At 43.0% G+C, this 20,995-nt stretch overlaps 1 protein-coding gene across 1 annotated transcript in view; it reads right to left on the bottom strand.

The window, feature by feature from the left end:
- SORCS3 (sortilin related VPS10 domain containing receptor 3) overlaps positions 1-20,995 on the bottom strand; it is a 588,390-nt gene that overhangs the window by 39,873 nt on the left and 527,522 nt on the right. The window contains exons 15-16 of the mRNA XM_029245625.1: positions 8,706-8,823; positions 7,564-7,697 (exon numbers count right to left, since the gene is read on the bottom strand). Of these exons, the coding sequence (XP_029101458.1) occupies positions 7,564-7,697; positions 8,706-8,823 (252 nt within the window). The remainder of the gene's footprint in view (positions 1-7,563; positions 7,698-8,705; positions 8,824-20,995) is intronic.

Below are 20,995 nucleotides of genomic sequence, written 5' to 3'. Positions count from 1 at the left end.
GCCGCTGAGCCTGCGCGTCCGGCGCCTGTGCTCCACAACGGGAGAGGCCACAACAGTGAGAGGCCCGCGTACCGCAAAAAAAAAAAAAGGTGCATCAGCCATGCTGCTTTGCCCCAAAGAGAAAAAGCACCTCATTAATATTTAATAACATTAATGGAAACATCACTGGCTGCCCCCAAGCTGTGAACTTCTTCATTAACTTCTGCTAAATGTATATTAAAATCTCTCATCCTGCCCAAGCTCCCTCCCAGCTCTGGAGTTTTTGTGATGTCAGCAAATAAGCAGTCCCAGCTGCTGCTCCAGCTTCTTGAGGAAAGGTGGTTTTCTGTTGAATTGTGACATTTGGAGAGAATGTACCAGAAAGTTTGATTTGCCTCTGGGAAGTAAGCTACCACAGCTTCTGCAAACACACAGATAGTTTCCTTTAAGAAAAAAGCCACCTCTGTGCTTTTCTTGACTATAAAAGGGTTTAGAACTTCTAAAAGCTTATGAGAAAACTTGTCCATTTAGGACACATAGGGACCTATGTGTCCTCCAAGTCCCATCCAGGGAGAAGCCTCAGACAATCCAAAGAAGGAATAGACAAGAAAAAGTTCAGAAATCAAAAAGCTTCTGCATGTCAGAATAGGAAGGGACACCTGTATTCCTTGGGTTCAATCCCCTCAGTTGACAGATTGGGAAGGAGAAGAAAAAGAGGAGAAATGACTTGTTAAAGATTGTACACACCTGATGATGTTAACCAAAGGTGATAATTGAGATTCCTGATAGCTGGTTCAGCATTAGTACAAGCCCATGAAACACCCATCTAATCGGCAGGGAGGGCCTAATGTCATTCTGAGCCTCTTGGAGCCATCCAAGAAGTCATGGTCTCTGCTGGCCCAGTGGTAGGGGGTATCCTACTCTCAGACTATGCACTACCCCATCATAGCCTCATCGACCCCCAGTTTCTCCATTTCCCCATTTGGGAGCTGAGGCTCTAGGGTGAGCGTTCCACAGGTGTCTCTGTCTCACTTTGGGAGACAGTAGAGCACGCTGGGTTTAGGATCAGATAGAGGATTTTGGCAGCCACAGCATGAACACTCAGAAAAGAGAAGCAACCACAACAAAAACAATGGACTAATGTCATCATCATTTGCTAAGGCACAGCCTAAACGTAGCTATAGAGATAGAAAGATAATTATATCCAAGCCATTTCAGAAATTGTTTGAAAAATCAAACAATCATCACTCAAGTGTCTCTCCTAATCTAACCCCATGCTACCCATCTGGCCATACCCCTCTGTTCATCAACAACCTTCACATATCTGCTTTCTTGGATGTGCTGCCCATTTTCCTCATACTTATTCAGCAGCAAGTCTATACAGCTCCATCACCACTTCCTGCAGGAAGCCTTCCATCATTACTCCAGTCCTCAGTGATCTCTTTGCTCTGACCATTCCTAGCACTTGCAGGTAGGACGAGTGCTGTCCCACAGAACTTTCTGTGATAATGGAAATGTTTTACATCTATGCTATCCAATATGGTAGCCACTTGCCACATGTGACTTTTGAGCACCCAAAACGTGGCTAGTGGAACTGAAGAAATGAATGTTTCATTGTATTTAATTTTTTTTTAATTTTTGAATTTAATTGAATTTTTTATACAGCAGGTCCTTATGAGTCATCCATTTTATATACATCAGTGTATACATGTCAATCCCAATCGCCCAATTCATCATCCCCCCCCACCGCTTTCCCCCCTTGGTGTCTATATGTTTGTTATCTACGTTTGTGTCTCAATTTCTGCCCTGCAAACCGGTTCATCTGTACCATTTTTCTAGGTTCCACATATATGCGCTAACATACGATATTTGTTTTTCTCTTTCTGACTTACTTCACTCTGTATGACAGTCTCTAGATGCATCCACGTCTCTACAAATGACCCAACTTCGTTCCTTTTTATGGCTGAGGAATATTCCATTGTATATATGTACCACATCTTCTTTATCCATTCATCTGTCGATGGGCTCATTGTATTTAATTTTAATGCAAATAACCACATGTGGCTAGTGGTTACTAAACTGTACAGCACAGGTCTGGATCATGAAATTCAGCACCCAATTATACTCTATTTCCTGTCATCCCTCCTTTGCATCCAATACCTCTGGCTAATACATCTTCGATTTTTCTACGATGCCTAGTCTATACAAAAAATATGCTTGATTGAGCCCTATATGCAGAATACTAAAGGTTGACTAGATTTCAGACGTGCCTGAATTTATGTACTATGGCACCCCAAATCTCTTTCCCTCGTTCTACACTGCCACTTGATAAACTCGCTCTGTGGATCTGGAGCCATACTGGACATGGAAGGTAAACACTAAGACATACTGAGACTTTGGGAATTCCCTGGTGGTCCAGTAGTTAGGACTCCATGCTTTCACTGCCAAGGGCCTGAGTTCAATCCCTGGTTGGGGAACTAAGAGCCTACAAGCTGCGAGGTGTGGACAAAAAAAAAAAAAAAAAAAGACATACTGAGACTTGAGACTCTGAAGTAGCATATTATTATTTTGAATGAGTTACACTTAACCTCTCTTGTCTCGATTTCTTCATTTATAAAATGCCTATGATAACAGACTCTCCTTCCAAGAGCTGGTTGGGAAGATTAAGTAAGTTAATCCATCTAAAAAACTTGGCACATAGCAGGTGCTCAGCAAAATTACTGCTGTGTGAGTGGTTGGATGAAGTAGTAAGAAAGAGAATAATTTGGCATAATCTCTGGTCCAACTTGGTTTCTCACTGAACAAATGCATTTGGACCTCCCAGGGGGCAAGTGCTTCCTAGGAGCCCTCATAGGACTTCAGAGCAGCTCCCTTTTCTGACTACCCAGTAGTTTCTCACAAACTTGCTTCTCATGGAGGATTTGCTCCTAGCCCCTCACCAGTGCCATGATGGAGGTTGCTACAGAGAGGTTCTGTACACTAAACATAAGGCTGGGGGATTTATGAGGACTTTAAGTAGAAACATCAATATTTATGTAAAATTCATACTTGTTACTGACACCCGCTCTGGATGGAAAGGTGAAAGTTGTGAAATTCAATGGTGCTCTACAAGTAAAGGCATCTGAGAATCTATAAAGCCTTCCTTCTTAAGCAGAACGATACGGGCAGAAAATTCCTCTGTGAACCCAGGCTGCACTCCTTAACTTTTCCACCGGAATCAACGCATTTAATCCATCCTCCCCAGTCTCTACTCCCTGCTGTCTCTGAGACTTAAAAGTTGCCTGGACCAATCCAATGAACATGACCTGATTTGGCTTAGGGAAACAACTAGGTGGAATATGAATGGTTATCGCTTATACTAACCAAGCTGGGGTCTTCAGATTCCTTAGCTAACACTTCCTGGTAGGAAGGAACATTGAGAAGGAGACAGGGCTATGAAACTGTTGCCATACACGGATTTTTCAGCATGAGCATTAAAGACAAACAAACAAACTATATTTGAGGGGAAAACTGTATTTTTTTTCCTTTTTTTTTGCGGTACACGGGCCTCTCACTGTTGTGGCCTCTCCCGTTGCAGAGCACAGGCTCCGGACGTGCAGGCCCAGCGGCCATGGCTCACGGGCCCAGCCGCTCTGCGGTATGTGGGATCTTCCCGGACCGGGGCACGAACCCGCGTCTGCTGCATCGGCAGGCGGACTCTCAACCACTGCGCCACCAGGGAAGCCTGAAAAACTGTCTTTTTAACTGATACCTATGCTTATTGAAGTTGACTTAAAAATAAAACAAAGAAAAAAATTTTAAACACTCAGTCCCATTGTCCATGAAAACCACCATAACAACAACAAAAAATCTCAGGAATTTCAGAATCAAACTCTCTCTGCCATACTCAGAAGTGGTGCAAAAATACTTTTAGGTCACACGATTCTTCTGCTTTTGTTCTCAGATTATGACTACTAACCCAGCTTCAAGTCCTGTGTGTTTGTTAGTCCTAACTCAGACACAAGTGGTTCTATCTTCTTTTAAATATGAGGTATGATTGGCTACAGAGAGCCAAACATACCATGTCTTATATATCTCCCCTCAAAATTCTATAAAGTCCTCTTGTACACCATACACCTATGACATTCCTAGTACCAATGGCCAAAACTACTTTATTTGGCATTGGTTTAGAGTTAATGGAACATTCTATATTAAACCTCATCACCAGCAGTTAACTTAGATCATTTGAGGATGAGATCATTTTAGAATAAGCAAACTTGGGGACCCTATTTCTTCTGAAAAATAAAGTGTATCTAAAATAACAAAGATTTGTTTGATTTCTTGAGAAATGGCATGATATAGAGAAGAGATTGTGAAATTTAGCTAGACTTACATTTCATCCTCACCTCTTCCTCTCACTGCTAATGTGATTTCGGTCAAGTAACTTACATTCCAGATGCTAATTTTCTTCTCACTAAAATGTCATAGTAATGATACTGACATTACAGGGTGTTGGGTCCAGGTGGCACCTCTACCAATGCAAGTGTGAGAACCATAGAATACTTTGCAAGGGCTTCTCCCTCCACTTCTTTACTTATAGATGCATTCTGACAGCAGTTTTCCAAAGACAGGTTCAGAAATAGTTTAAGCAAAGCCATCGCCATTGAAATAAATGGATAACACCCAAAGGTTCAACTTTGAAGACAGTGCTTATTTGGATGTATAAGCTCTGATTTACTTGCTAACAATACCATGGGGACCACTTAACCCTGGGGCTCAAGATTAACAACAACTGCAGCATCAAAGGCTGTGTATACCATTAGGATAAATTCCTTATTCACATTAACGATGTATGTGAATTCATTTATTCCTCCCTAGGACCCAATGAGATACATGTTATATATTTGTATTTAATAGCCTAGGAGGTGAAGTCATAGAGATTAAGTAAATTTCCCAAGGTCAAAAATTGAATATCAGAGCTGGGGTTTTTTCCCAGACTAGTAAATGTTAATGTAATTGCTGAAGAAAAAAATATTTACATTACGATTCCTACTCTTTCTCAATTGTAAGGCTTCCCAACAATGGGTGAGGGTCTAGTACAGTTCAGAGAGACACAGGAGAAAATGTAGCACGACATATGCAAAGACGATGCACCTCTATGGAGTCAGTCTGCGGAAGGACACAAGGAAGCCTGATATTCAGATTCTGCACATTCAGGTTGACATCAATATGTCATGTACCATAATTCTGAGCGGCCTACTGTATCACTGCTATGACTATTTTTCTGGATTGTGGTTAATGATTAAAAATTATTCTTCCCAATTGTGAAAATATCCTTTGTTTCCAAAGGGTCAAACATGCTACAGATAGGACCCTGTCATTTAAATTCAATTCCATTTAGCACATCCCATTTGGACGATTCTTGCTGAAGTCCAGCTTTTCAAGGCATGAGTTCAGGGATGAAGAGCAGGTAGGGGGCAGTCATGGTGAACAAGTGGGCTTGCTGTTACCAGTTACAATCTTAGTAGAAAGTGGGAAATGGAAGATGGCTTACAGAGCAAATCAAGAAACAGGCTGGATGAAATGAGGATGGAGGGGGTGAGGCTTCTGGGCAGGGCAGCTGTTCTGTACCCATTTGGACTTATTTCTGTTATTAGACACCAGATAAGCCCTAATGCAGCTCTGTCATTGTCCTGCCCCTTCCATGTCTACAGGCTGACACCTGAGCCCTTAGCTTTGGAATGGGTGATGAAAATATCTCAAATGAAGTTCAGTTTTTGACTGTGACACAGAGGAAGAATTCATCTAACTGGAATCAGCCTGGGATGACTCTGTGATCACCGATGGGATCACCCATTCCCAGGTTTGGGAAGGTTTTTGACTCTCCTAAAAGAAACAACCTTCAGGGCTTCCCTGGTGGCGCAGTGGTTGAGAGTCCACCTGCCGATGCAGGGGACACAGGTTTGTGCCCCGGTCCGGGAAGATCCCACATGCTGTGGAGCGGCTGGGCCCGTGAGCCATGGCCATTGAGCCTGCGCGTCCAGAGCCTGTGCTCCACAACGGGAGAGGCCACAACAGTGAGAGGCCCGCGTACCGCAAAAAAAAAAAAAAAAAAGAAACAACATTCAGAAACATCATATGACAGTTTAATGCTTACTTTGGGCTAGGCATGGAGGACGCAACAATAAGGAATGTCCAAAATTCCTGCACTCACACACTTCCATTCTACTGGGGAAAGATGGGCAATAACAAAGAAATCAAAAAACACAATCTCTCTATTTGTGATTAATACTAAGATGACAATTAAACAGGGTGATGTCCCAGAGAGTGCCAGGGTGTAGGTGAGATTAGATGGTCTCAGAAGGCATTTCTGAGGAGCTGCTACTTTTGCTGAGGCATGAGTGATCCAAAGTTGCCAGCCATGCTGAGATGTGGAAGAAATCCTTGTACCTGCTGTTTCCTTTGCTAGGAATGAGTCTGGGTTAATCAAAGTGTAGGAGATAGCAGTGTGGCTGCAAAATGGTGAATGAGGGGAGAACAGTAAGAAGTTAAGGAACAATGGCAACGGGTCAGTCATCTACAGTGGAGCAAAGGAAGAAGATTAGATTATATTTTAAGGAAGAAGGGGAGCCATTGGAGCGCTTCAAGTATAGGACTGATAAGATCTGACTTGGGTTTTTAAAATACAATTTTGGATAGATTTCAGGGTGACCAGAGCGGAAGCAGAGAGTGACTTAGTAAACTGCTGGAGTGATCCAGATTGCAGTGGTCACGGGTAGAGGTGCTTTGAGTTAGAACGTGTTTTGGAAATAGAGACTTTCAAGGACTTGTGGATGGCCTGGACCTGAGGGTAAGGGGAAAAATCAAGCTCTCCTGGGATTTTGACTTAAGCAACCGGGTGGATATCAGTGTGTTTTATTGAATTTGGAAAAACTGCTCTGGGATGGGGGGGGGTGGCTTAAGAAAAGTTGAAAAACTGCTTCCACTAGTGGGTGTTCGGGAAGAATTCTGCTTGGCCACACCAAGTTTGTAATCCCTATTAGCAATTCAAGGGAAGATGGATGCTGAGTAAATAGATGGACACAAATGTCCCCATCCAAGAGGAGAGACAGGCCAGAGATGGAGGTAAATATTTGGAAATTTGTGAGTCATTAGCTAATAGGTGAGAGTCAAAGTCATTCTTTGTGGTTGTCATTAGAGGGATGAAAAAAAGAAATGATGATAAGAGAGCTCATTTGGAAGAGCATAATTCTAGCTAACGTTTCTGGAGGTAACTGCCCAAGGTGGCAGCTCTCTGAGCTCTCTGTGCCCAGCCCCACCTCTCTGGGACTTTCCAGGACAGATGCTAACTGAAGATGGGAAGAAGTCCCCTTGGACATGCTGCTCTGATAGAACAGTGATCTTCCCTGTGAAGTCGCCTCCTCCTGTCCTCCTTCCAGGGATGCAGACATCCCATCTGGCCAAGAACTGGGGCAGCGAGGCCCATAGGCCAGCAGACACACCTATCTCTTAGTCATGCCTTCCTCCCCAGCTTCATCTTCACCCTCATCCCCCCAACCAGTAAATGTCTAGCTGGAATTGGCAATGAGATGCCCAGGGACTCACCATTCAAAGTCCCAGTCGGCACAGACACAGGGTTCTGAGACCACCGTCCCTGAGGAGTCTTGGCCCAGGGCACACTGAGCTCCTGGCTTGCGTTTCTTGAATATTTTCCTTTCTCCCATGATGCAAGGCTCCCCCTTAGGAAGGAAGTCCATAGTGAGAGAGGCAGAAAAACACAGAGATGGTGAAATAAACCAGCGTTAGCCTCTTCATTCTCTTTTCGTCACTCTATGTAGAAATCTCCCTCCCAGGAACCATTCAGGAGTTTCCAAGATTAAAAGGTTTATCTTTTACTACCCCGCAAGAGGAACACTATGGGAGGCTGGCCTATCACTGTCCCTCCACCCAACCTAGCCAGTGATGGCTACTTCGCCTTGTTTCTTCTCCACCTCCACAGAGAATGCAAACACTCCAGGTCATCCTCACAGACCACCCGGCAATTGCCCGAATGGCGTTAGCAGAAACTCCAGCGGAAAAGAACCCACTTCTGGCATATTTTTCACATCATCTTCAGAGTAAAATTGAAGTGGACCCAGTAAGTTCCCTCCCTATGATAAACCACTGTGTCCAAGTCCTTATTCCTAGTCAAGGGCACAGAGAGGAGGATAACAATTTGTTGGTACAAATTATAAGGACCCAATAGTCCTGACGAAAAAAGAAGTCTGCCTACGTTGCATAGCACTAAATACCTGCCTTGCTAGAGCCCCTCACCTCCGCCTCTCACCCCTTCTCTGTGGTCCTGTCCACAGCGCTCCTGGGTCCTGACTTCAGGCTGGTCTGAGAAATGCTCTCATGCTTCCCAGTAAGAGGTGAGATGATCACATCGTTGGTGGGGTCTCCTAGTTTTCTGGGCTTATTTCCACATGGGCAGCACTAAAATCCCAGGTTACCATTATCACCACTTCCCCAGGCTGCTCGGTGATTTCAACGAGTAGATCAGGATTCCAGGGTGCAAAAGGGTCCCAAAATATCACCTGACCCTGCTAGACCTGGGTGTGTGGGTTCCAATCCCTCCCCCGAAACCCACCGTTATCCCCAGATGGCCCACGACTTTGCTCCTGCAAACAGGAAGGTCCGATAGGACCAAACAGGGCTTGCAGTGGCCCCTCTTCCTAGGAGACAGGACCACCTGCCCTGCACCGTACCTGATTGAGCAGGCGCCAGGTCTCATAATCCTCTTTGCTGCAGTGCCGGCTGAAGATAGATTTGTAGTCCACCTTCACCAACTGCCATTCCGAGTGGAGGCTGAAGTGGCCAAAAACTCTAAGTGTTCAGGGGACAAATGAGAAAGGCAAGCAGATAAAGCCCCATAGTCAGTCACAGCGTCTAGTCTAGTGCACCAAGACTGGAGGGAGAGAGGGCTGAACTGCAGCCTGGACTTTACTGATTCTTCTAAAGCCAGGTCTGTGAAGGCTACTGAGGGGAAGTCCACGGACCACACAACTACAGCCAACTGACAAGGTATTCACTGTGGGTGTAAAACCAATTTTTTTTTTTTTTTTTTTTTTTTTTGCAAAAGTAATATATGTGCTTTACAGGAAGCCTTTCAAATATAGAAAGGTATGGTGAAGGAAAAATCTTCCCCAATCATCTACAATCCTCTCCACAGGTAGACCTGCTCCTCGTATTTTCACATCTAGTCTTCTTCTCAAAGCAAGCACTACTGTTATAGCTACTGATGTCCACAGGCAGGGACTCGGTTTTCTCATCTGTAAAGTAAATTGTACGTGTGTATGTTGGGAGGGGTGGGTGTGGATTAGCTAATCTAAAGTATGACCTTGCCAATTCCAATATTCTGACTGAATCTAAGTGTGTTTTAGTTGAAATTCTCATTGCTTAATTCATGTGAATACCACCCTCTTTCCCCCTGCCCTGAAAAATCAGTCGTCTCATAAAAGGAACTCATATTTATGTATCGCAAAGAAGCACACTTTCTGCGCGACTTAATCAATACTGACCTTTTCAAAGTCCAGCAGTTGATAGCCCTATAAACATGAATGATCAATCATTTCTAGAAAAATAGAAAAAAAGACTGATCATCCATACTCCACTCAGGTGGCATGTCTTGTTATTACAATGCAAGGCATCTATCAGAGTGATGTAGAGGGGAGACCAGTCATGCCGGGAACCAAAACCCACTGAAGTCTTTCAAGGAATCGGACGGCTTCCATTCCAGCAAGAATTAATCATGCTCACAGCCCTGGATTCTCCTCTTCCCAAGTTCAAATATCCTCATAGTGACACCTAAGAGACTAACTCTCCTCAAGGTACATTTTCTTCTTCTATCTGAAAGATGAGGATGCTTTGGGAGGGGTGGAGCTAATTAAAATTGTGAAATGGAGAAAGAATTGTTTTGTAGATCACACAACTTAAAATACACCTTAGGAAATGATTTTTAATGTCCTATCATTTACTCGTTAAATAAAGCTTTTTAGAGCTTTGACTGAAAAAATAAAAAAGATTAAACAGACTTTGAGGGAGTGGCTGTGGTTCTCTCCTTTAGTAAAATCATATGATCTTTGCATGCACCTTACCTCAGCCCTGAGTAGTAGGAACCAAGAGGCTAGAATACCCTGGACTGTGTGGCCAGTACTGCGTGGGATACCTGCCCTGACGTTCTCTCCGTTCTATTGCATTCTTGCTATGTTCATTGGTCTCCAAATCCAATACATCCATGCCAGGTCTACGCTAAGGTATTTCTCCCATTTAGTTCTGATTCAGTTCACGGAAAGGTCATGAGTCAGTCAACTTTTAATCTTTAACAAAACAGTTATCTCATAAAAAGTTTCTATTTAAGAGAGGAGAATAAGGTTAAAAGCTCATCAAGAAAAAATAGTGGGAGAAACCTTGATAAATGTCTTCTTCCCTCTCTATCCAGCCTATCCAAATCCTCCCACATTCGAATGTTACCTCCTCTAGAAAGTCTTCCCTGATTGGAGTACTCTGGGTAGCAGGATATTAGTGATGCTAAACAAAAAAACAAAACGCTCTACCTACTCCAAACAGTTTACAGTTATTTTATAGATCACAAAATACATCATGTCAGATGAATCCCATTCCTTTCTATGAAAGGATTACTAGGCAAACAGAAGAAGGAAATATGAGGTACATGATTTACCCAGATATCAACAAGGCATCTGATGGTCTGCTGTAGCAGTCTTGAAGAAAAGATGAAAAAACATGAGCCAGGTGCTAGTAAAATTATGTGGCTGAACAGTACCTAATTAAGGCATTAAAATCAACCAGGAGGGAGGGGTGAGTAGTCAGCTGCAAGGTTCTGCTGTCGGCTCTTTCTCGTTCATCATTTTTATTAATGACTTGACAACATGAAAATAATGGTCATCATTGGAAATTGCATTTTCTGATACACAAAGCTGGAAGAAACAGTCAATATGCTTGATGGCAGAATCAGGACCCAAAAAGGTCTTGACAGGCTGAAGAGACAGGCTGAATTTAATAATATATGACATAACAGGGAAGAATATCAGGTCCCCCCTGGCAACTACGTAAGTACTGGATAAAAGAAATGGGGCTTGGTGCAGCTCAGGGTACATAACAATAATTAACGGTGATGATGCAGCTCAAGAATTTCTGTATACAATGTAATTAATATAAGTAAACACTTCAGAGAGACCAGAAATACTTAAGGTAATCTTAGAATGCATTAATGAATGCAGAATTTTGTATATTCTCTAGAACAAAAGAGGAAATATCCTGGTCTGTTTTACATTAACTACGTAACAAAGGAGAATTGTACTTAGTGTTGGATGTCACCATTCAAGAAGGATATACGTGAGTAGTACATGTAGGGGCTTTGGTGGTGGTAGTGGAGTTTGAATCTCCTGAAATTTGCAATAAAATATGCATTTACTGGCCTGTGTGTATTTACCTATGGAGACATTACGTATCTTTTTATCAGATTTTCAAAAGGGTTCACAGTTCCCAAAGTTTAAGGACCACTGAAAAAGAGAGGGATTCAGATGATGTACTGGATGAAATAGTGGCTCTCCAAAGAGACATGACCATGTTCCATTCCCTGTAACCTGTGAATGTGACCTTATTTGGAAAAAGGTCTTTGAAGTTGTGAGTTAAGGATCTGAAGATAAAGTCATCCTGGCCCTAAGTCCAATGAAAAGTATCCTTATAAGAGATACAAAGAAGAGAGACATACAGAGAGGAGAAGGCTATGTGAAGACAGAGGCAAAGCTGAGTTATGCAGAACAAGCCAAGGAACACCTGGAGCCATCAGAAGATGGAACAAGCATGGAACGAATTCTCCTTTAGTGCACTAGAGGGAGCGTGGTCCTGCTGCCACCTTGACCTTGGACTCTGGCCTCTAGAACTATGAGAGAATAAATTTCTGTTTTTTCAGCCACCCAGTTTGTGGTAATTTGTTACAGGAGGCACAAGAAATAATACAAATGGCGATATGATTTGAGACCACTTTTCATCTACCAATCCAAGCAAGGAGTGGTATAAAACTATGGCTGGTTAACCTGGGGATGACTTAGGAAGGGGCAGTGGAGGGAAGACCAATAAATGGGCACTCCAGGGAGATCTCTTGAGTATTAAAAAATAACAAAAAATAAAAGTGTAAAAGTTTACAAAATGTGAGAGATCTTTCTAATAGACAAAGTTGCCCACACAGGAAAGGAACGGCTCAGGAGTTAGTAAGCAGAGAACTTCAAGCTCAGGCTTAACCATTTCCCAGGGCTGATGTTAAAGAGGATGCTGGCATCACCCAAGTATGTGTGGTCTAACTGACCCTGAGCCTCTAAGGATGTCCATGTCGTTGGCCTTCCCGGCTTTTAGGGATATCTGTTTCTGATCTGAGGGCTCATTTCAGAACTGAACATAAAATAGAGGCTCATTCAGAACTTGTGGACTAACTTAGATTCTTCTCTTCTACAGTTCCCGCAGGTGCATTCCTTTCACCAGTATTTCTTTGGCTTCTAACCCAAATTTCCTTACACCATGTTTTCCAGGTCCTTCCCCAAGCTGTAAATTGATACACTGATATTTCCACTCAGGGGTTGGCTAGTATGCTCTCCCGTGGGGTCATTTTCCTGGGCCAGATGAAAATTTTTAAACATTTAATGTTAGGATTATGAGCTCTGTTCATTTTCTCACTGGGTCCCAACTGAAATTCGTAGGGTAAAACCCCTTAGTAACTTTCAGACATTGAAGTACTCCCGTCTCTCCATCCACTCTCAGTTCATGGTGGGCCCCCTCCTATAGGGCATAAGTGACTCTCATGCAGGGTCTCTCTTTTGCAAAGATCTGGCTTCCCTAATTCTGTTCAATACTGGATTCATTCACTGCTCTTCTGATTGGAGCTCATGGAAGAAGAAGAAATGACAGAAACACAGCAAACTAAGTCGGAGATACAATAAGGACTAACTTAATTTCAAGCATTTCTCATCCCTTTTCATAACTACCCTTAGAACAGATGTTAAAATTCACAATAGGATCTGCAGAAGTGAGAACCCTGCAGAGGAATTCAGAGGGATTAGAAACCACATCCATCACTTTGAGGTGATAAACACTGACTAGATCCACCTGGTCCTGGATTGGAGCAAGAGAAAACCTAGACTGTTTCTAAATAATAATACAAGAAATCAACTTCCCAGATACAAGCCTCTCATCTCCTGGAAATGTTCCTCTAAGCTTATCACCAGTACAGCAGGGGCAGCATATTCGTCCCACTTGTGGTAACATTTTGGGAAACAAAGTGACTCATAAACGAAGTGAATACAAAAACTCAAGAGATGGCTAGGGTGGAGGAACCAAAGATGTGGAACATCTCCAAAAGGATAATGTAATTCCCAAAACAGGTACTACTTCTTTTAGAAAGTCTTCTGTGACTGTTCCAATAATACTGAGCTCTCGTTCCTCAGAAACTCAAATGGTCCCGTTATCTCTAGACTAGGGGATCTCCACTGTCTGCATCAGAATCAACTAGAGAGCTTGTTAAATATAGATTGTCCCACACCCAGGCCTTCTAACGAGCAGTGCTGGCTGCCTGATCATTGCATATCTAATAACTCCCCAGGTGATGTTGATGTTGTTGTCTCCAGGACCACCTGTTAAGAAACACTGCTCTAGACTACTTATCCAGAATTTAATTTTCTTGTATTTTTGGTCAAATTTGTAGCAACCAATTAGAAAGCTTTGTAAGGCTGGGAATGTTCTTATACTTCTTTGGACCACATAAAGCTTTTCAACAATAGTTGCTTGACAAAGAATGGCTGACTACTGAGCACCAACGGAACAAGGCAATTTGAGAGGGTGGCTTCATTTTCAAGTCTTTGGCAAAAAAGCTAATTTCTAGTGTGTTCAAATTCACTGTCATCCACAGTCCCACTTCCTTGCAATTACCAAGATAAACTATTTTGACCTCCTTCTTCAGAAATGTATCCCCAGTCCCCCTTCTTAACTCAAAGCATATTTTCATCAACATAATCAAAACCCCAAGATAATGTATGTGAAAATCTTGAAAACTCCCAATTGACAATAAATATTCATTACCATCGCCATCATTCTCATTGCTGGGACCCCCACAGACTCATACCCAAGGCCCTGCTCATCAAGAGGTTTTGATAGGGTTGGCTCAAAATTCCTTTCGCAAGGTAAATACTAACCTAAAATGCACGGGCTTTGTCCTTTGTGTGTGTGTGTGTGACATCTCCTATAGAGCCTTGCAGAAAGTAGACACCTTATACATAAATACATACGACTGTCTGGAAACAGGTAGCCTACCCTTTAGTTCCCCTGAAAAAGTTACTCCCCCCCACAGAACAAAATAAATGAATTCTCAGAGCCATTTTTCACAATATGGATTTTCAGGAAAAATCTATTAAAATTTATTACTTCTGTTTTTATTTTCCTTTTTCCCTTGTCACCTGGATTTTTTTTTCATGAGAGTTTTTGGCTCCACTCCAGATTCACCTTCTTATTGGGCTTTACAAACCTGAGACCATCTCTCTCTTTCTATTAAACTCCTCTGTTGCTATCTGTCTGCACTGCTGATGTGACTCTGGTCACAAAGTGTCCTCTTGTGTGGTTGTTTAACTTTGAACATACAGGTGGTCTGGGCACGGTGGCAAAAGTAGTAGGCAAGGAACTAGAAGACTTGTCTTTTCCTAGTCCTTGTCTGCCACTAAATTAGCTAGGTGACCTTGAGCAAATCACTTCATCTCTCAAGCTTTCAGCTTCCTCACAGAAGATAATTTTTTTTTTTTGCGGTACATGGGCCTCTCACTGTTGTGGCCTCTCCAACTGCGGAGCACAGGCTCCGGACGCGCAGGCTCAGCGGCCACGGCTCACGGGCCCAGCCGCTCCGCGGCATGTGGGATCCTCCCGGACCGGGGCACGAACCCGTGTCCCCTGCATCGGCAGGCAGACTCTCAACCACGGCGCCACCAGGGAAGCCCACAGAAGATAATTTTTAAGCAGTGACACGCGTACTGGAAGGATGGGATGCAAAAATAATCTAGGTGGAACATGGCTCCTTAAAGACGATTTCCAAGAGTTTATGTTCTTTCAATCCCTATGTCTACCTCCAGGTAGACAAGCTATCTGTCTCCTGGTGACCCCATACGCAAAGGATTTATCAATTAGAGTCATTCATCTTTGTCTCCACTGGCACTTCTTTCATATAACAGATGCTCAATAAATAGTTCTGGGTTGATTAATGGGTAGAATTAATCTATCAAAACCATCCACTTCTTCCAAAATTGGGGTAATAGCTCTATCTACCCTTATTTCTGGGCCAAAGAACATGGCTGAGTTGTGTGTCCTTTGAGGTTTAGGAGGACTAAAACAATCCAGGAGAAATAGCAGCAGTTTCTCTACCCCTTGTCATCATGGTCTGTGCTAGGATTCCCACAAACAACTGTGATTTGCTGGGACCCTAAATAACACACCTTCTCTAATCCACCATCCAGACCTGAGTAAACCTTGTGGGTAGGGAAGTGATTAATTTGAGGGAGGGAGGTGGTTTACAAAAATAAAAGACTTCCTTAGAATTCCATCCACACAGAGGGATAGCTACTCATTAATTAAATGATTTCAAAGGGGATCTTCGTATATAATTGCTATAATTTAGGTGGAAACAATGCCACACTAAATGTAATTAGAGGAGCAGGCTACGTACAGATGTTTTCGTCTTTACAGGAGAGCAACTCTGGGTTACCTGATTCTCCCCTGCATAGTAACCTGGTTCTTTTTTTGACCTCCAAATACACCAACTTTTATATACAGTTATAAAAGCTGAAAGAAGTTTCAAGGAGACAGTGGTTGACCACAATCTTTCCGCGAGGAAAAGAACAAGAATTCATCACTTGGAAACCACTGGAAGTATGCAAAAGATATAACCAATAGTGCGTGGGGAGTTAGATTAGCAGGATGTCACTGCAGACTGACCTTTGAGGGAACATCTGGTGGAACTCCACTAGGATAATACTATGTTGTCATCAAGCTGCCCCAGGCCCTCCCCCTTCCCTTATCCTCCTCAGTCACTCCAGCACCAGCACCTTGAGCTCCTGTAACCCCCAACTCTCCCATCTCTGCCTGCCTGAAGAAAACCTTAAGAAAGAGAACAAGGCCAGAGTTGACTCTGCCGGTTTCTCCCTGACTTTCCTCTTTCTGTTACTGCCTCAACTGAATTCTCAGACGTCAGGCTAGAAACCTCTGCATTAGCAGAGACTCAGCCCTCAGTATGCCTTCTCTCTTAACCTCTAGCCTGACACTCAATCCTTTTCTTACACTTCTACAAAATCTCTCACATTCACCAACTCCACTTTTATGCCACTCCTATGCCCTGATACTAATAATGGCCACCACTGATGGCCACCACTGATAGCATATGCTTATCAGGTGCCAGAGACTCTGCTGAATGTTCCCCGGCTATTATTATCCCGAATCCTCCACACAAGGCCTGAGAATCTTAGGTGTAGCCTTTTCAGGTGAGGAAACTGAGGCCCTAGGGCCGCGTTCAAAGTCAAGATTGAGCTAGGCTTCAAACTGACATTCATGTGAGGCCTCCTCTGCTGGGGATGCCTTTCCCAACATCTGATCTTGTCCAACTCCTACCCATTCTGCAAGTCTGAAGTCAAGTAATATGCAGTAATTCTTGGAAAGGGGGAAAGGAAAAGGAAATCTTTTCAAATCTAAGTATTTTGTAGTGACCATTTTGATTTCTCTTTTAAAAAACAAAACTAAGCAGATGAGGTGGGGTTTTTTAAATTTATTTTTCTTATCATTTAAAATTTTTCATTGAACAGAGAGAATATCATCTCAATGGTATCAGCTCTTTGGAATTAGTCCAGCCTTTGTATGTGACCCAGTATGTAGTCAATTTAAAAAATATATTAAATGTTTTTTCAGAAAACATATTCTCTATTTGTTGTGTGGAGGGTTGCATATATATTCTCTTAAATCAAGCTTGCAATAGTGTCATTCATATCCAAAACCACACTAACTTTTGGACTGCCTGGTCTGTTGGTTTCTATGTGAAGTTTATTAAACTATTCCCCTATAACATTTCAAATCTTCCATTTCTCCTTGAGTTTTTGTATTATGCAATCATTGCACTATACAGGTTTTGAGATTTTTCTATCTTCTTGATGGATTATTCTTTTGGGCTTTAATTTAAATGCTAACTTTTCTACTATGTGCTCTGTGATCTTTCTTCCTTCTCCACTCCTTTCCTTCTTCGGAAGAAAAAATGATCTCTTTCCTCTGAATTTTTGTAGCATTTTTCCCCTCTGTTTTGAGTGTCACCCTTAGCGCAGTGAAAGGTTACGCAGTGAACAGTTCTTGGAGCCAGGAGTCCAATTTAGGCGGCTGCTGCTAATGTTATAACACAGTTCTCAGCACCGCTTTCAACAAGGCTCTCATATCCCCACTTAAGCATTTTGTGACTCATTAGCCATCATTTGACTGCACAGTTTGGCACAGAGGTATGGGCACGGGGCGGGGGGGGGCGGTCCCTTAGGCTGCTTGCATAGAAGGCAGAAAACACGATGAAATATATAAAACTGAAAGCACAGCTGGAGGAAGTAAGAAAAGAGAAATAGGCAGAGAAGATGTTACCTAGAGAGCTCCAATTATGGCCCAATTTGTCTCAAGGTCTAAAGCACTTACTATGTGGAGAATGATATACTTGAACCTGAACTATGACAATCTTCATTGGCTTGGCCTCTAGTTGGGAGTTCCTGGGCCGTGGAAAAGAGCAAACAGAACTATTAAGTCTTAGTACTCAAGACTAAGGGTCCTTAGGGCTAAACCTTTGGCCCAACCCCTTCACCTGCTAGCTGGGGAAATCAAGCCCCAGGTAAAGTAGTGGTCTGCTCAAGAACACAAAGGACTAGAACCCAAGTCACCTGAACCCCAGTTTTTTCACCAACACTGACTGCTTTTCACGGGGATACCTTTGCAGCTTGCAGGTTGAGGCATGGTGCGCCACATGTGACAATAGTACCATGGGTAATTGCTGGAAGAAAGTGATCACATCCCAGGCTATGGTTAACCAGGGAAAGCTTCAGACAAGACCCACTTTCCACATTTTGCTGGCTTTTCCTTAAGGCTCCTGTGTCTAAAGAGAGCTCTGGGTTTTCCAAGCTCTAGCCTGCAACTCTGGAACTATAAATGTGTGCTACTAGGTTCTTCTAAGAGACGATTTTCTTTGATGTGCTAAGGTCTGTCATTCCTCTGCACAGTCTAATGGGCAGAATGAGTCATCAGAATGACACAGACAATGATGTATTCTGGGTTCTAGGGAAATGAGCTCCCCTCCAGAGACAGCTTAGCTGCTCTCACCAAGCCCCTAAGGTGGGTGAAGGTCAGAGATACTAGGGTGACGGAATCTAAATTGGACTTCATGGATGGCCAGCAGGCTGGAGGGCAGGCACAGACCTTCAGTTCACAAATGAGGGGGACATCCCTCTGGGTACCAGGGAAGAGGGAGTCTCCCATTGGTCCAGGTGTTGCCTCCACATTGACATGTAGATAAACGTGCCCCAAATCAAAGGCTCTGCAATGACCCAGACTGGCTACTTGCAATTTCCCCTATCGACACATTGGATTTATTTCTCATTCTTCTAAGTAAACAATTAAACCAGCTGTGGACTCTGGTGAGTCACACACCATCTTCTCTGCCACCTCCGTCCAGGACTCAGAATTAGCCATTGCTAGGAAACCGCAAATCCCAACTCAATCCTTTTACTCCGCCTCAACTCCTTTCACTGGCTGGATGTCATTAATTTAAGAACAAATTATTAGAAACCTGAAAAACAGTTCTGAAATACCTGCAGATTTATGATGAAGTCATTTCACAAAAGGTCACAGGCAACCCTGCTATAATTAAATCTTTCATTAATTTTAAAAATACGCAATAACTTACGAATGCAGCATAAATTAACCAGATGACCTTGAAAAGATTATTTAGAGCACTGCTTCATCAGAAGCCACTATCTAGCAATTTCCTGAATTTTTATTTTATGAGTGGGATTTGTCTTTTTCCATTCTTGTCTTTGATTGGGTTCTAGTAGCCTGCTTATTTGAAATGATTTAGTATTAATTTACTCAGAGCATTAGTCAGCACTGGGGAGTGATGGTGGGTAGTTATGACTCTCCCTTCCTCTAGGTCGTGACCTCAAAGGTAGAGTAAATGTGACCCACACAATCATCTACACATACCTAAATGCAGCCTCTACTCTTTTGTTATCTGGAAGCTGCTTTTTATTTCATGAGTAAATTTTTATAAATGATTTCCCTTTCCTCTTTATAAAAAGAATGCATTCTCATAAAAAAACTGAAAACTAGGGCTTCCCTGGTGGTGCAGCGGTTGAGAGTCCGCCTGCCGATGCAGGGGACACGGGTTCGTGCCCCGGTCCGGGAAGATCCCACATGCCGTCGAGCGGCTGGGCCCGTGAGCCATGGCCGCTGAGCCTGCGCGTCCGGAGCCTGTGCCCCGCAACGGGAGAGGCCACAACGGTGAGAGGCCCACGTACCACAAAACAAAATTTAAAATAATAAATAAAAACTGAAAACTATAAATATCTATAGCTGAGAAAATAAAAACCCCACTGGAGGTAAACACTTTTAATATTTTGTGATATTCCCTTCCATTCACTGACAGTGTTCTTCTTTCTCAGACTAAGAGATAAGTAGTAATCAGAATCCACAGCCAGAGTTTAAATTTTTGGAAGTTACAGGTAACCCTGAAATCTTTCTCGCCTTGTCTGTCTCTCTCTCTCTCTCACAAACACACACACACACACACACACACACACACACACACACACACACCACCACCACCACCACCACCACCACCATTAAAACTCAATTGGATTATGGAAAAATATTCCATAAATATTAGAGCTGAAATAAACCTCATACAAAACTGACCTTTCTTCTGTAGGGTACAGAAGAGGCTGTAGAACATAGCAACTTCCCATCAGCAGAGACCTTGGCTATCCTGTGTATGTCTTAGCCCAGCTCCTGGAGCTCTTAGAACAATGCCTAACTTGTAGTGGGCACTCCATACATATTGTTGAATAAACAAATGATCAATGTTCTTGTAATAGCAACTTGACACATGTGGATTCCTGAGTCCTCCTTCAAGTGTTCCAACAGAGTTCAGCTCTCTCTGAAAGGTCTAGGCTCCCTTACGCCTCCTTTGCCTCCATAGGCCCTTCCTCTCCGCATCCAAGGAGGAAGCTGCTGAGGAGCGATTTCATATCAAAGCAGAAAGAGCAGTGTCCTGGAAAGGCCAGGCTTCGAGGCCAGCAGTAGCTGGTCTCCAGAAATTCAGGCCACGTCCTTGGCTTTCGGTGTGCATCCATGACACCTGACCGTTTTCCCATTAGGGTACAGAAGGGATTAGTAGTAAAGGAGGTCAGCGGCTGCAGGGGAATTGCATTGAGTGAAAGTGAGACATGAACTAGACCTTAATAGAAATAGGCAGGGAATCAACAGCCAGGAGTCCTGCACGCAGAGCCTGTGTTAGTTACACGATATGATGTTGGGTGAGATGGTGAAAAGAGGCAGGGATTAAAAGGTTTGAAAATAAGTACCAGGAGAGAAGAAGGCAAGACTGAAAAAGAGACTAAAAGGCATTGGACCTGAAGAGGCAAAAGAAAGAAAGCTGATTTTTAAATGCACTGAAAGAAATCATTCAGTGTCCAAACAACTTTGACTCTTTTCTCAAAACTTAATAAGCTCCTTCAACGGGTTTGAAAGTTTAAAGTACACAACAATGGGAGTGTGGTCTGTGAACCTGTGAAAGATGAGGCAGGAGTTGGGTGATGAAGGAGAACCTAAGAGATGGAAACAAGAGGGAGAAGATGGATGTTCAAGATGGGATCTGAGAGAGGAGGAAATATCTGGGAGTCAAAAGAACTGTAAAAGAGCGGGGGAGGGACAGGCGCCT

The sequence above is a fragment of the Monodon monoceros genome, unplaced genomic scaffold (genome assembly GCF_005190385.1).
Source record: "Monodon monoceros isolate NGI ecotype Baffin Bay Population unplaced genomic scaffold, NGI_Narwhal_1 Super_Scaffold_4, whole genome shotgun sequence".
NCBI classification, from domain to species: domain Eukaryota; kingdom Metazoa; phylum Chordata; class Mammalia; order Artiodactyla; family Monodontidae; genus Monodon; species Monodon monoceros.
Note: the sequence above shows the minus strand (reverse complement) of the source record. Positions and strands in the feature narration are given on the sequence as shown.